Raw genomic sequence first — 13,371 nt, 5'->3', positions numbered from 1 at the left:
ATTTTTACAAATTTAAATTATTCCAACCATAGCCTTTATCTTAAACAAAAAAAAATTAAAAATTTTATCTAAAATTTAATTTTTTAACTCCAATTTTGGTAAAATATTCATAGACATCAATTCCTGGAAAAGAAGTTTACAAGCATAAGGAAGTCTAATCGAAAGCGGATTGACGTCATTACATACATTACACCCTTTTTTAGAAACTAAAATACCACAATTTTTGCAACAAAATGTTTCGAAAACATCAGAAGATTCCATCAACCTTTCTACTATCAAAGAAGATGCACCGTATCCAATTAGACAATCTCTTTCCATTTCTCCTAGTCTCAGTCCTCCGTCTTTACTTCTGCCCTCTGTAGGCTGTCTCGTCAAAATCGCCCTCGGGCCGCGTGCTCGCATGTGAATTTTATCGGCGACCATGTGCTTGAGCCTTTGATAGAAAACTGGACCATAATAAATATAAGCGTAAAGTGGTTCGCCAGACGTGCCACTGTAAAAACAGTCCTTGCCTCCATAATTAAATCCATTTTTTACTAGTAATTCGCAGGCCAAATCTACTTCATTTTTTTTAAAAATTGTAGCGTCGGAAATTCCTCCGCCTATGACGCCCGCTTTACCTGTCAATAATTCAATAATTTTGCCTACTGTCATTCTCGAAGGGAATCCATGTGGATTCATAATAATATCTGGGACCATACCAGAATCTGTAAATGGCATATCGACTTGTGGGACGATTAAGCCTACAACTCCCTTTTGACCATGTCGGCTACTAAACTTGTCTCCAATTTCTGGCACTCTTGTTTGTCTAAGACAAATTTTTATTAATGTTTGGTCTTCTGACTTGGTGACAAGAACTTTGTCAATAAACACAGGAGCGCCTTTATGAACTCCACCCGAAAATTTATATCCTTCGTCGCATGGCGAGCTTCGATTTATATAAATTGTACCATCTACGAGAAGTTCCCCCGGCTTGCCAATTCCATCCTTGTCCAAGACATGATTTTTAGGATCGGCTAGAAGGACGTCCGATCTGTTGTCTGCGTATTTCTTAAGTACAAAAGTATTTGTTTTGTAAACTTCTGTCCGAGCGAATCCTCGGTCAAGTGAATCTTTATTGACGACCAGTGCGTCTTCTATGTCATAGCCAGAATAGCTCATGACTGCCACCATGGCATTTTGGCCCGCGGGTATTTTATTATAATCTGTAATATTTAATATTTGAGTCGTAGTCAAAGGTCTTTGTGTATTAGAAAGCTGCAGATTTATTCCGTCGAATCTTTTTCTACTATTTAATGCGATGTAGCCAATTGCTTGTTTTCCCATAGCACATTGGTAAGTATTTCTAGGACTCTGATTATGATTAGGAAATGGGATCAAGCCTGCAACATAGCCTAAAATGGCGAAATCCGCTACTTCTAAGTGTGTAGTCTTCTCATTTATATCTTCTATTTTCATGGCTATCAAAGCATCATTTTCCTCGTTGGCGTCCAAATATTCAATACGACCATCTTCAATTAAATCGTCAAATGACTTGTATTTCATTTCTAAATCGCTTATAATAAATTCATTTGGATTAGTACGCAATTTCTTCCTAATTTCTTCTGTAATAATAATTAGAGGTCTACAAAGCCGACCATTATCGGCCGCAATATTGATACTCTTCAATTTCTCGTCAATATAAATCGACACGTATTTGTTAATCACTCCTTTTCTTCTGTATTTCCTGAAATTATCTACTAAATTTTGACAGCTTTTAGTAGCTCCAAAAATGTCGCCATTTAAAAAAACCAAGTACATATTTTTCCTACTAAACTCGTACGTATAAAGTAAACTGGTTTGTAATAAACCCAAATAACTTAAAACTTTGACAATTGGCTCAAGTTCACTGTCAGTTGTAACTTCGGCCAAAAGTGATAGATTTTTTACCAACCCACAAGACTCTCCTTCGGGCGTATCAGCGGGACAAAACATGCCCCATGAGCTTGTGTGTAGAGCTCTTGGTCCGCTGATCTTCCGAGTTTTTTCGAAATGCGAATTTACCTTTGTCATCATTCCCACCGCACTAATGTAAGAATGCCTTATTAAAACATGAGTCACACCACTTCTGTCCATTCTAAACCTCTTCAAATTCCAATTACCGGAAGATATCGCTCTCTGCATACTTGAAGTTATGATATTAGTCTGTAAATTAAAAAAAGTTAGAGCATCAAATTCTTGAGCTCTCGATCTTTTCGTCAAAATTTTATCTATTGATCTTTTTAATTCCCAATTAAACTTCTTAAACGAATCTTCAAATAAAATCGAAAGTAGCTGGCCTGCCAACTCAAATCTTTTGTTGCCCATAAAATCTTTGTCTTCTTCGGCGAGAATATCTTGTTGTGTAAAAATTAATCTTCTAATCATTAGACAAATCATTATACCTTTATTTTTCAAATCGACACCTTCGAATTTAATATTAGGTAGGACTTTTTCTACTAGCAAATTTCTGACTACTTCAATTTTATCTGCATCAGCTTTTAATTTCACAAAGCCTGACAAGTATAAAGCTGCCTGTTTGGCTGTGTGAATTTTTTGTTTGTAAATTTCTTCAAAACTTAAAGTGATCAAATCAGAAAATTCTTTGCCGACGCATTCTACAATTTCGCGATCAGAAATCATATTACAAGCTTTTATGACTGCTATAACTGGCACTTCTTCAGTAAAAGACGAATTTACTAAATAATAACAGTCATTTTTCAAAATAACAGACGTCTTGGATTTTTGTTCGTGAGTCGAACTCGTCATTGACGAATAAAATCCCTTTGGTCCGTTTTCTATTATAATTCTATTTTTTGATAATTGCTCTTGTATCAAAATGACCTTTTCGATTCCTCGTACAATAAAATATCCACCAATATCATATGGACATTCTTGAGAAAGGAACATTTTAGTGTCTCGGCTTTCTTCGCTTAATTTAATTTGATTATCTTTAGGCTTTAGTAGGCATTTGTCGCTTTGTAACATTATTGGTATTCTTCCCATAAATACATCTTTTTTCTTTAAAATCTGTTTATTTCTTACGTATTCTATGTCAACGTAGAGATTACTGGCATAGGTAAGATCTCTAAGTCGGCATTCCATCGGGTACAGCGTGTGCTTAATCATGTTTTCTTCTAAACTTGGCATGCTTACTCTGACATTAGTATACTTCAAATAAAATGTATGATCAATATCTGAATCTACAATGTCATTAGCTTTAACTATATTTGCTATATCGTGATTTATAAAATAATTAAAAGACTCGATATGTTGTCTCGCTAGTCCTTTTTCTTTAAAAAAAATTTTTATTAATTCTTTACTTTTTTCAGATTGCATTAGACGGTTTAACGGTTTTTAATTTTAATATGTTTTGTTACAATAAAAACTTGTTCTTGAAGCTTATCAAGCTTCTGTGGCGCAATGGTTAGCGCGTTCGGCTGTTAACCGAAAGGTTGAGAGTTCGAGTCTCTCCAGGAGCGAATATTTTTTTAAAAAAAATGAATTTTGTAAATATATATTTAGATGATGAGAACACTAATAAATTTTTTTAATAATAAAAATTTAATTTATATTTTTATATCTACCACTTCACTAAAATCTTTACCACTATCTTGCCTGTTAACTAATTCGGGTTTAAACTTCTGAATATTTTTATCGTTAATGTATAAAATCGTATCAAATTTGTTAACCAATTCTAAATTATGGATAATCATCATAACTGTTCGTTCTTTATCTTCTAAAATTAACTCTATAATATTTTTCTCTGATTCTTTGTCTAAAGCTGCTGTAGGCTCGTCTAAAATCATTATCTCTTTTTTTCTCAACATTGCGCGCATTAATAAAATTTTTTGCTTTTCTCCACCACTTAATAATTTTCCTCGTTCACCTACGTTCGTGTCAAATCCATTTTCAAGATTAGAAAATACTTCAAATAGACAAAATTTCTTACATAAAGAAAATATTTCTTCGTCTGTTACATTTTCAAGTCCATATTTTATGTTATACTTAACTGTCTCATTAAATAAAAATGTATTTTGTGGTATATAACCTATTAAATTTCTAAAAGAATCTTCTTTTATATCTTGTATATTAATATCATCTATAAAAATACTACCATTATAAGATTCAAATTTAAGGAATAATTTCATTAATGTGGATTTACCGCTGCCATTTTTGCCGATTATCGCGATTTTCTCACCTTTTTTTATTTCAAAATTTACGTTTTCAAAAACTTTTCTATTTTCATAATTAAAAAAAATTTTAGAAAATTTTATATTTTTTTTGAAACCGTACAATTCTTTGTCTTTTATCTCTTCTTTTATTTCAGATATTGTGTCATATGTAGCTCTTGCATTTATAATAGCCTGAGTATATCGAGTATACAAATATCCCACATTGCCTAAATTATTAGCCAAAGTTGCTACGATCGACGTTAAAAACAATAACTGACTTGGTGATAAATCGTAATACAAATAACCTAACAAGCCGGCATAGATTATTAAAGAACTTTGCAGTAAAAATATTATCCTTTGAAATAAATTCAAAACATAAAAGGCGCGCCACAATTTAGTGGAAATATTTTCATTTTTCATTAGATATTCGTCGTATTTTTGTACTTCATATTCTACGGTTCTAGAAGTTACAATAGTCTCATGATTTATCAAACTATCTTGTAATTTATTACAGGTACTATTTTCTGCTTTATTAAGCTCTCGTCTTATATTCGCTCTCCATATCGCTATTCCAATCGTAAGTGCTCCGTAAATGAACACACATATACTCATTATATAACCAGCAAAACTGCCCATATTATTAATAACGGAAAACAAAGTAAACGATATTTTTAAAATGATCGGCAACAAATTAGTTACAAAAATTTCAATGAGTTCACTTGCTGATCTTGATTTTCTTTCTATGATAGTCTGAATTTCTCCGCCACCAAATTTATTAAATTGTGCTGGCGGGAGACTGACAAACAACCTAAATGATGATTTAGACATAGTTCTGTAAATATATTGAACAACACTAGTAAACACAAATCCGTTTACTTCGGTTAAAATTGCTACTATCAAAATTTGTATTACATATTTTTTCAGTGCGGATATTTCGCCCGATTTCATCTCTACAGCAGCGTTTAATTCTTTTAGTCTGTTACTTATTGTAATTTCTAAGATTGAATATATTACTGTAGATATTAGGATTGGTATTACTATGAGTTTTAGTGCTTCGGATCTTATAAGATTATTCATTAGAATGTCTTTGATAATTTCCGTGTTTGAAATCTTTTTCATTTTGTTTTGGGTAAAAATGTAATTTTTATTCAATAAGATAAAACGAAAAAAAAATAAATGTTTGAAATTGAAAAAAAAAATTTATAAAAAATTGAAGAATTTTTAAGAACAAATTTTTAGTAAAATTATTGAAAAGGCAGTTTTGTCTTTTTTTATAATTTTAAATATTTAACAAATAAATGAAATAAACAAATGTAAAACATTTATTTTGACTATGTTTTAAATCATTATAGTGTCTACGAAAAGGATATCAATCGTATACCTATGCGTTATTCATTTTTTCAATTTTAATATTTTATCAATAATGGCATCAGATTATCCAAAAGGCTTTGATTGTAAAAAAACTGATTAAAAATTACAATTAGAGCTATTACCTGGCCTTGTATTAATTTTTTGATGTTAAAAAATGAAGCCTTATGTATCTAATGACGTGATAAATTTTACCCACTAAATTATCGATTTTAAAGCTGCCAATTGATATAATTTCTTGTTACAATCTTCTTTATGATCTAATAAAAAACCAATAAACTCGTCATTTTTCATATTTGTATGATGTTTGCTTTATATAACAACGTGCTTTAAATATTTTAAGTTTAAAATACTTTTTTAATAGTTTTTATAAAAAAGTTGCTTTGTCGACGAATATGTTTATTAAGATGACGACATAGATTGCTGATATTAGATCCTCGTCTCTCTCTGCATCTAATGACTGTATTACATTCGCGCTACGTTGGTTTTTTGATCAATTTAAAAAAAATACAAAGTTCATAGAAAAGTTCATAGATAAAAAAATTTATTCAACAAAATCTTTGAGCGCATCTGAATATCTCCCATTTTTAAAATCTTCACTATCTATTATCTCTATGTTATTATTTGTAATAAAAAATATTCTATCAAATTTATTTAATACCTCAGTTTCATTGATGGCCATTAAAACTGTTTTTGTAGTATCATTTAATAAAAATCCCATTATTTTATTTTTGGCCTTCTGATCCAATGCAAACGTAGACTCATCTAAAAAAAGTAAGGGAGATTTTTTTAGTATTGCCCGCATTAATAAAATTTTTTGCCGCTCGCCGCCACTAAAAAATATTCCCTTTTCTCCAACAAAAGTTTCAAATCCATATTGTAAATTAGTTATTGTTCTAAACATACCAAAATCTTTACATATATCAATAATCTGGGCATTTGATACGTTTTCTGAACCATACGTTATGTTGTATTTCACACTTTCGTTAAACAAATTTGTATTTTGTGGAATATATGAAATGATATTTTTTAAACTACAATTATTAATGTTTTCATCATTAATGATTATTTCTCCCTCATAATCAACAAAACCAAGAAGTACTCTCAAAAAGGTTGATTTACCGCAACCATTTTCGCCAATGATGGCGATTTTTTCACCTTTAAAAAATTTTAAATTGATATTTTTGAGAACTAATTTGCTATCGTAAGAACAAGACAAATCTTTACAAATGATACTTTGAAAATGCCTAATATCCTTTTGTTTGGTGTCTATATTCGCTGATTTTAACATAATGTCATGGGTAGATCTTATTCTAACCATAATTTGTGAATATCTAGTGTATAAATATCCTACATTTGTTAGACTTCCAGCTACAGTTCCGGTCAAAGAAATAAAATAAATGAATTTTTCAGTTGTAATTAAATTTGTTAAATGACCAGACATTCCCACATAAATTATAGCGACAGTTTGAAACATAAAAATAAGTCTTTGTAAAAAATTTTGAACATAGTAAATTCGCCATAGATCATTGGTCTTTTTTTCATTTTCTATTAAAACAGCATCATATCGGTTTACTTCCGATTCAAATGTTTGGTAAGTATATATTGTTTCTTGATTTGATAATCCATCTTGCAATTTATCCACTGCTCTTGCTTCCGATTTATTTAGTTCTTTTCTAATTTTAGCTCTTTTTAATGAAATTAAAAATGTTATTATAGAATAAGAAATTATACAAATTCCCATAATTAGTCCCGCCAAAGGTCCTATGACTTTTGAAATGTCATACAAAGCAAAACTCATTTTTAAAAGAATAGGCAATAACGTGATTATAAATATTTCTACTAGTTCACTTGTCGCTTTTGATTTTCGCTCAATTATTGTTTGAATTTCTCCACTTCCCAATTTTCTAAATTTACCTGGTGGTAAACTAATAAAATTTTCGTAATTACATTTTGCTGTAATTCTACAAATGTATTGGACGACTCCTGTAAATACGACGCCATTAATTTCACTCAATAAAAGTACAATAAAAAAGTAAAGAAAGTAATGTCTAAGGATATCTGTTGATTTGTTTCCTGATTTTATGACTTTATTGATTTCTGTAATTAACATGCTGCCTTTAACTTCCATGTAAGTATAAATTACAGTAGTAATTATTATCGGAATTATTAAAAATTTTATAAAAGAATTTTTCATCATATCATTAAATATAACATCTTTGATTATTGTAAAGTTGGATACTCTTGGATGATTTTTAGATTTCATTTGACTTTCTTCTTCGACTTTTGAGATAATCATTAATTTATAAAGGGTCAAGTATTTTATTGAGATTATTTGTTTACTAAAAACAGTTAATTGATAAAAATGTAATTTGACGTTGAACTTTTAAATAAACGTACTAAAAAGTTTTTTTTTAAAATTTTGTAAATCAAACACCCCCTATTATGTGGATTTTTTCCTTTTATATAAACGCCCCTTTATATTATTTCCGAAAAAACAAATTGATGGATAACTATAAATAGCAATTTTATTATTAAATACCCCTTATGTTTACTATTCTCAACATAAATCGTTATATGCGAAAATTCCAGCACTTAAATTTAATATGAAAAAAAAAAAATTTTAGTATACAAATTTATTCATTACATAAAATATCCATAAAATAAGAGGGATCCTCTTTGATTTTAGTCTTCACATCTGTTATAGTTTTAATTTTTTGATTATTAACATATAAAATCTTATCAAATAATGACAACAATTCTAAATTATGTGCTATCATTAAAAAAGTATGATTTCTAAATTCATTAAAAATAAAATTCATCACTTCTAATTCGGTTTCTTTATCCAATGCAGAAGTAGGTTCATCTAACAAGACAATCTCCGATTCTTTTAATAATGCTCTCATGAGCATGACTTTTTGTCTTTCTCCGCCACTAAGTAGTCTTCCTCTTTCTCCGACTGATGTTTGAAATCCATCGCCCAATTCTAAAATCGAGTCATAGACTCCGATTTTCTTCGCTAGTTCTAAAATGTCACGATCTGATATTTTATTCGTACCGTAAGAAATGTTGTAATTTACAGTATTATCAAATAAAAAGGTATTCTGCGTCGCATATGAAAATAATTTTCTTAATCCTCTGTCTGATACGTCGTCAATATCAACATCATCAACGAGAATTTTACCTTCGCATTTATAAAATTTCATTAAAAGTTTCATTAAGGTACTTTTTCCAGTACCATTTTTACCAATAATAGCAACTCTTTCTCCCTTTTTAATTTGAAAACTCGCATCAACTAGTATCGGCCTATTTTCGTATGTAAATGAGACATTGTTGAATTCTAATTTGTCGTTAAATTTTATTTCTCTAATTTTGTCGACTTGATTATCTTCCTTGAAATCGTAGTATCCCGATTTAGCATTAAGAAATCCTTGCACATATCTTGTGTACAACATTCCCATTTCATTTAGCGAATTGGTAAGTGTTTTACTAATAGAAATGTAATATACAAGCTGTTGTGATGATAATTTTATTGGGAAATATCCAAATGATCCTAGTGTTATAATTACAATAGCTTGTATAGCAAAAGTCATTTTTTGTAAATAAAATAATGCATACAGAATTCTGTGCGATTTGATTCCATAGTATTCAAAAGGTTTTTGCGTCTCATCAAAATAACTTATAGTCCCGTCTTCAGTGTTATATGCTTTTATAGTTTCGTGGTTGGCTAAAAAATCTTGTAATTTATTTGATAACTTGTCTTGTGCTTTATTACATTGTCTTCTTACATTATTTCTCCATATAGAAAATATAAATGTAAAGTAAACATAAATCCCACTTGTCGCTAGCATTACGTACAAAGCCTGTTCACCTAGATTGCTATATACAGAAAAAAATGACATAACAACAATAATGACAGTAGGAATAGCGGAAAGAGTTGTAAGTTCTAAAATATCCCCGTATGCTCTGCTTTTTCTTTCTATAATTGTTTGTATTTCTCCACTTCCCAATTTATTAAAACTTTCCAAATCCAATGAAATGTAATGAAAAAAAGCTTCTACTCCTACTATTTTATAGAGATATTGTATTGGTCCACTAAAGACCATTTCATTTACTTGTTTTAGAATTATAGATGAAAGTAAGAACAAACAATATAAGAAGATGTTCAATCCCGCACTTACATTATTAGTAAAATCTTCTGCTATGTTTTTTGAAGTATTACTTGCCTGAACTTCCAAATAACAGGCTATGATAGTAGAGATTAAAATCGGACCCATGATGTATCTAATGTATAAAATATTATAACAATATTTTACAAATGTATCATACAATATTTCCGAGTTTGTTTTCTCTTTCATTAGGGTATAAAAAATTTTGCCAAAGTTATAGAAATTAAACAAAACTTTAAAAATCAATATAAACAAAAAAAATAAACCATAGTAAAAAATGATTAGAACTAATTTAAGTAAAAATTTTAAGCATTTTTGATTTGTAGATAGCCATAGAAATATATTTTTATCAAGAAATAATAAAATAGACATTAAGTTTATATATTTAATTATTAAATGCATACTAACCTTTAATATATATATTAAGTAGCAGAGATAAAACATACCAATTTCTAGATACAATCCACTACCATAAAAGTCGGCCTACCATGGGGACAATTCCATGGCTTTTTTAATGACCCTAAATTTCTTACTATTTTCTCCATACCATTTTTACTAAGACTATCCCCCACCATCGTACTCATTCTACACGCTTTAGTCGCCAATATCTTATGAATTTTGTCTATTTCATATTCTTCATTTTTAATATTTTCTAAAAGATCTTTAAAATCTTGTACATTAAATTCTTGATCCTTAAACATTGGCAAAGTTTTTAATTTATTGTTTTCTATTTCAAACCCGTGATTATTAAAAATCTGCTTATTATTTTCAATATATAAAATGTCTATAGGCGACAAATCCAATTCTATAGGAATAATTAATTTCTGTTTTATGATTTTAGTAGTAAGTTTAAGGTTTTCGTAATTATAAATTTCATCTGCTGCGTGTTGATCGATTATTATTAAATATGACTTATTATTTTTTAGTAGTTTTGTAATTATAAAACCTTTATTGAATTGGCCTATGATTTCCATATCGTAGAAATCTTTTTTGTGTATAGTTATATTTATATTTTCAGAGGTGATTGGATTGATAAAGTCGAAGATTGTTTCTTCCAAAATTAAAGTCGTGACACTTGTGTCTTTTACGACGAAGTCGTCTGAATTTTCTAATATTGATTCTTCAATATCATTAGGAAGATTTATTAAATTGTCTTGGAAATGAGAACTTCTAGGAGTTTCAAGGATGAAGGGATTTGTTTCATTAGATTTTATTTCGCCGTTTTCTTCTATTTTTTGCAAGATTGAATCTTCTTCATACTTTCTTAATTCGTGGTCTTTTATTATAATGTTGTTTATCTCAGGTTCTTTTTGTGTCTCTTTATTGTTTGTCGCCATTTGAGGCTGTGTCTCTTCATTGATTATCTCATGCTGTCTTTGTATCTTTTCATTTATAAATTCATCTATAAGTTCTTGTGTATTCTCAATTTGTAAATTTTCTTGCTTAATTTTTTTACTAATATTTTCTTCCTCGCTCACTTTATATTTTTTATTCTCAAATACACTAGTATTATTAATTTCCATTTGATTACTAAAATGCTTTACTATATCTTCTTTAATCTTGTTTATTATATCAGTCTCATTTTCCAATAAAATTTCGCTTTTATCAGGCGAGATGTTAAAATCGCTCTGAGTTTTTAATTGTAAAAAGAATACCGGCGTCCCTTGGTGGAACAAGTTATAGTTGTTTTTTATTTCTTTTGTAATTTTTTTTGATTTTATTAATCTTCTCCCGCAGAAAATATTTGATTCTTCGTTATTTCCATTTTGATGTATCAAAAACAAGAAATATTCTTTGTTTTCACTGTATAATGAATCTTCAAATATATTTTTATACTTTTTTCTACAATATTCTTCTAAATTTTCATAACCCGTTTTATTACTGATAATATTTCCTTTATATTTTACTATAAAACTAGTCTTATAAATTTTACTATACCCGTCGATTAAACTGACAATATTTTTCAAATCTCTTGATATATTTTTCTTATTAAGTTTTTTTCTAATAGGACAATTATAAAAAATTTTACTTATTTTTATACTCGTGCCTCGTTCTCTTGGATAAGGTGTAATTTGATTAGTAGTCAATATTTTCTTGTATCCTGTCGTATGATCTTGATGTTTTGTTGTTATTTCCAAATGACACATGTTTTTTATTGAGCAGAGTGCCAGGCCTCTGTACCCACAAGATAAATTTGATGAGTCGGAGTTGAGGCCTAAAACATAGAAAGTTGTTAATTCTTTAGAAGTGTAGCCTTCGTTTCCTATTTCTGATAAGTCTTTTATACCAAACCCGTTGTCGTCTACTTTTATCATTTCGTCGTCTATAAATATTTTGATTTGGGTTGATTTCGCGTCTAGAGAGTTTTCTATTAGTTCTTTGACTATTGTGAATGTGTTTTGAATGTATTGTTGGGATTTTATAAACTCAGAAGTTTCTTGGGATAATTTGAGTAACATTAATGAAAAAACATCAAGAATTTAAAAAGGAAGTGGAGGGAAAAACTCCCGCCAAAAATTAACTGAAATAAATGAGATTTATTTGTAAAATCTAATTTTAATATGTCTATTGAGACGAATATTTTTTTTTTGTGTATTTCTGCTTCACCTTTCTATTCAAATGTTAAATTCTACCAATGTAGTCTTTAAAAACTTATATCGCGTTAGTTAAATTTACATTTCTTGATTTCGTAGTCAACATTTTTGCCTGGTCTAAGAAGTTTTTTACAAAAATATCAAAATAATTTTTTACTTAAAGACATGACAAGTGTCAATTATAAACCTCTCATTATACAAAGAATATGGTATTTGTAATATGTTTTCCATGATCTCTTGAACTGAGTGTCCACTAATCTTTTGTATTTGTTTTTTGCCCATTTTAAAATGGTCGAAGAATTAAAAAACGTCGATAAAATTAAAAACATTATCAATGACATAGAACACGAATTCGAACTAAACCAAAACGAAATAGAAAAGGCCGTCTCACAAATGAAAAATGATATAAAATTACAAAACTTTGATTTTGAGAATAAAAAGACAAAATCAAATAAAAAATATCTAAGCCTAAAAGACAAGTATAACAAATTATTAGACGAGAAGAATTTTATTATAAATTTAATCAACAATGACCAGGAAGATCTAAAAATTATAGAAAATGAAAATATGGATTTAAGAGGCCAAATCGAGAAACAAGAAATAAATAATTCTGATATAAAAAAGGCACTAGAAAGTAAGAAGAATTTGGTAATAGACTTAAAGAAGAAGATTGACACATTAAATAAGTTAAATAAGACGAAAGAGATGAAATTATTAAATAAAGTTCTGGAATATAGAAAATATTTAGGAATAAATTTCCAAGTTGTCGATGGGAATAAAATCAAAGTTTTGTTTGATAAATTGTGTAGAGATGAGTCATTTGAGTGTTATGTTGTTTTAGATTTTAATGATGGCTACAATATTGTGGAGATTTATCCTAAGATTATGAGCATAGAAAGATATTCATTGTGTTTGAAAGATAAAACAAAGTTCTTTGATTTGATCAAAGAAATTAGAAAAGAATTTGTCAAGGAATATTGTAAATGAAAAAAAATAAAGTAGAAATTTATTCTTCTAATATTTTTACACTATAAATTTCTCATTTAA

The 13,371-nt window shown here is 28.8% G+C and overlaps 6 protein-coding genes and 1 non-coding gene across 7 annotated transcripts; 2 read left to right on the top strand and 5 right to left on the bottom strand.

Moving 5' to 3' along the window:
• Positions 1-75: 75 nt before the first annotated feature.
• VNE69_01277 (DNA-directed RNA polymerase III subunit (RPC2)) lies at positions 76-3,357 on the bottom strand (the record flags this gene model as incomplete). The annotated part of the gene is made up of 1 exon (XM_065472412.1): positions 76-3,357. The coding sequence occupies one exon, from the start codon at positions 3,355-3,357 to the stop codon at positions 76-78; it is 3,282 nt and encodes a 1,093-aa protein (XP_065328484.1).
• Positions 3,358-3,427: 70 nt separating this feature from the next.
• VNE69_01908 lies at positions 3,428-3,500 on the top strand. The gene has a single exon. It is a non-coding gene; the product is annotated as a tRNA-Asn (tRNA).
• Positions 3,501-3,587: 87 nt separating this feature from the next.
• Positions 3,588-5,312, bottom strand: VNE69_01276 (ABC transporter; the record flags this gene model as incomplete). The annotated part of the gene is made up of 1 exon (XM_065472411.1): positions 3,588-5,312. One exon carries the CDS (start codon positions 5,310-5,312, stop codon positions 3,588-3,590), a length of 1,725 nt encoding a protein of 574 aa, XP_065328483.1.
• A 793-nt stretch (positions 5,313-6,105) lies between these two features.
• On the bottom strand, positions 6,106-7,860 carry VNE69_01275 (ABC transporter; the record flags this gene model as incomplete). The annotated part of the gene is made up of 1 exon (XM_065472410.1): positions 6,106-7,860. The coding sequence occupies one exon, from the start codon at positions 7,858-7,860 to the stop codon at positions 6,106-6,108; it is 1,755 nt and encodes a 584-aa protein (XP_065328482.1).
• Positions 7,861-8,197: 337 nt separating this feature from the next.
• Positions 8,198-9,919, bottom strand: VNE69_01274 (ABC transporter; the record flags this gene model as incomplete). The annotated part of the gene is made up of 1 exon (XM_065472409.1): positions 8,198-9,919. The coding sequence occupies one exon, from the start codon at positions 9,917-9,919 to the stop codon at positions 8,198-8,200; it is 1,722 nt and encodes a 573-aa protein (XP_065328481.1).
• A 263-nt stretch (positions 9,920-10,182) lies between these two features.
• Positions 10,183-12,189, bottom strand: VNE69_01273 (DNA mismatch repair protein MUTL; the record flags this gene model as incomplete). The annotated part of the gene is made up of 1 exon (XM_065472408.1): positions 10,183-12,189. The coding sequence occupies one exon, from the start codon at positions 12,187-12,189 to the stop codon at positions 10,183-10,185; it is 2,007 nt and encodes a 668-aa protein (XP_065328480.1).
• A 423-nt stretch (positions 12,190-12,612) lies between these two features.
• VNE69_01272 (kinetochore protein (Spc25)) lies at positions 12,613-13,311 on the top strand (the record flags this gene model as incomplete). Its single annotated transcript, XM_065472407.1, has 1 exon — positions 12,613-13,311. One exon carries the CDS (start codon positions 12,613-12,615, stop codon positions 13,309-13,311), a length of 699 nt encoding a protein of 232 aa, XP_065328479.1.
• Positions 13,312-13,371: the final 60 nt, after the last annotated feature.

The sequence above is a fragment of the Vairimorpha necatrix genome, chromosome 1 (assembly GCF_036630325.1).
Source record: "Vairimorpha necatrix chromosome 1, complete sequence".
NCBI lineage: Eukaryota > Fungi > Microsporidia > Nosematidae > Vairimorpha > Vairimorpha necatrix.
This window is presented reverse-complemented; position numbering and strand designations above follow the sequence as displayed.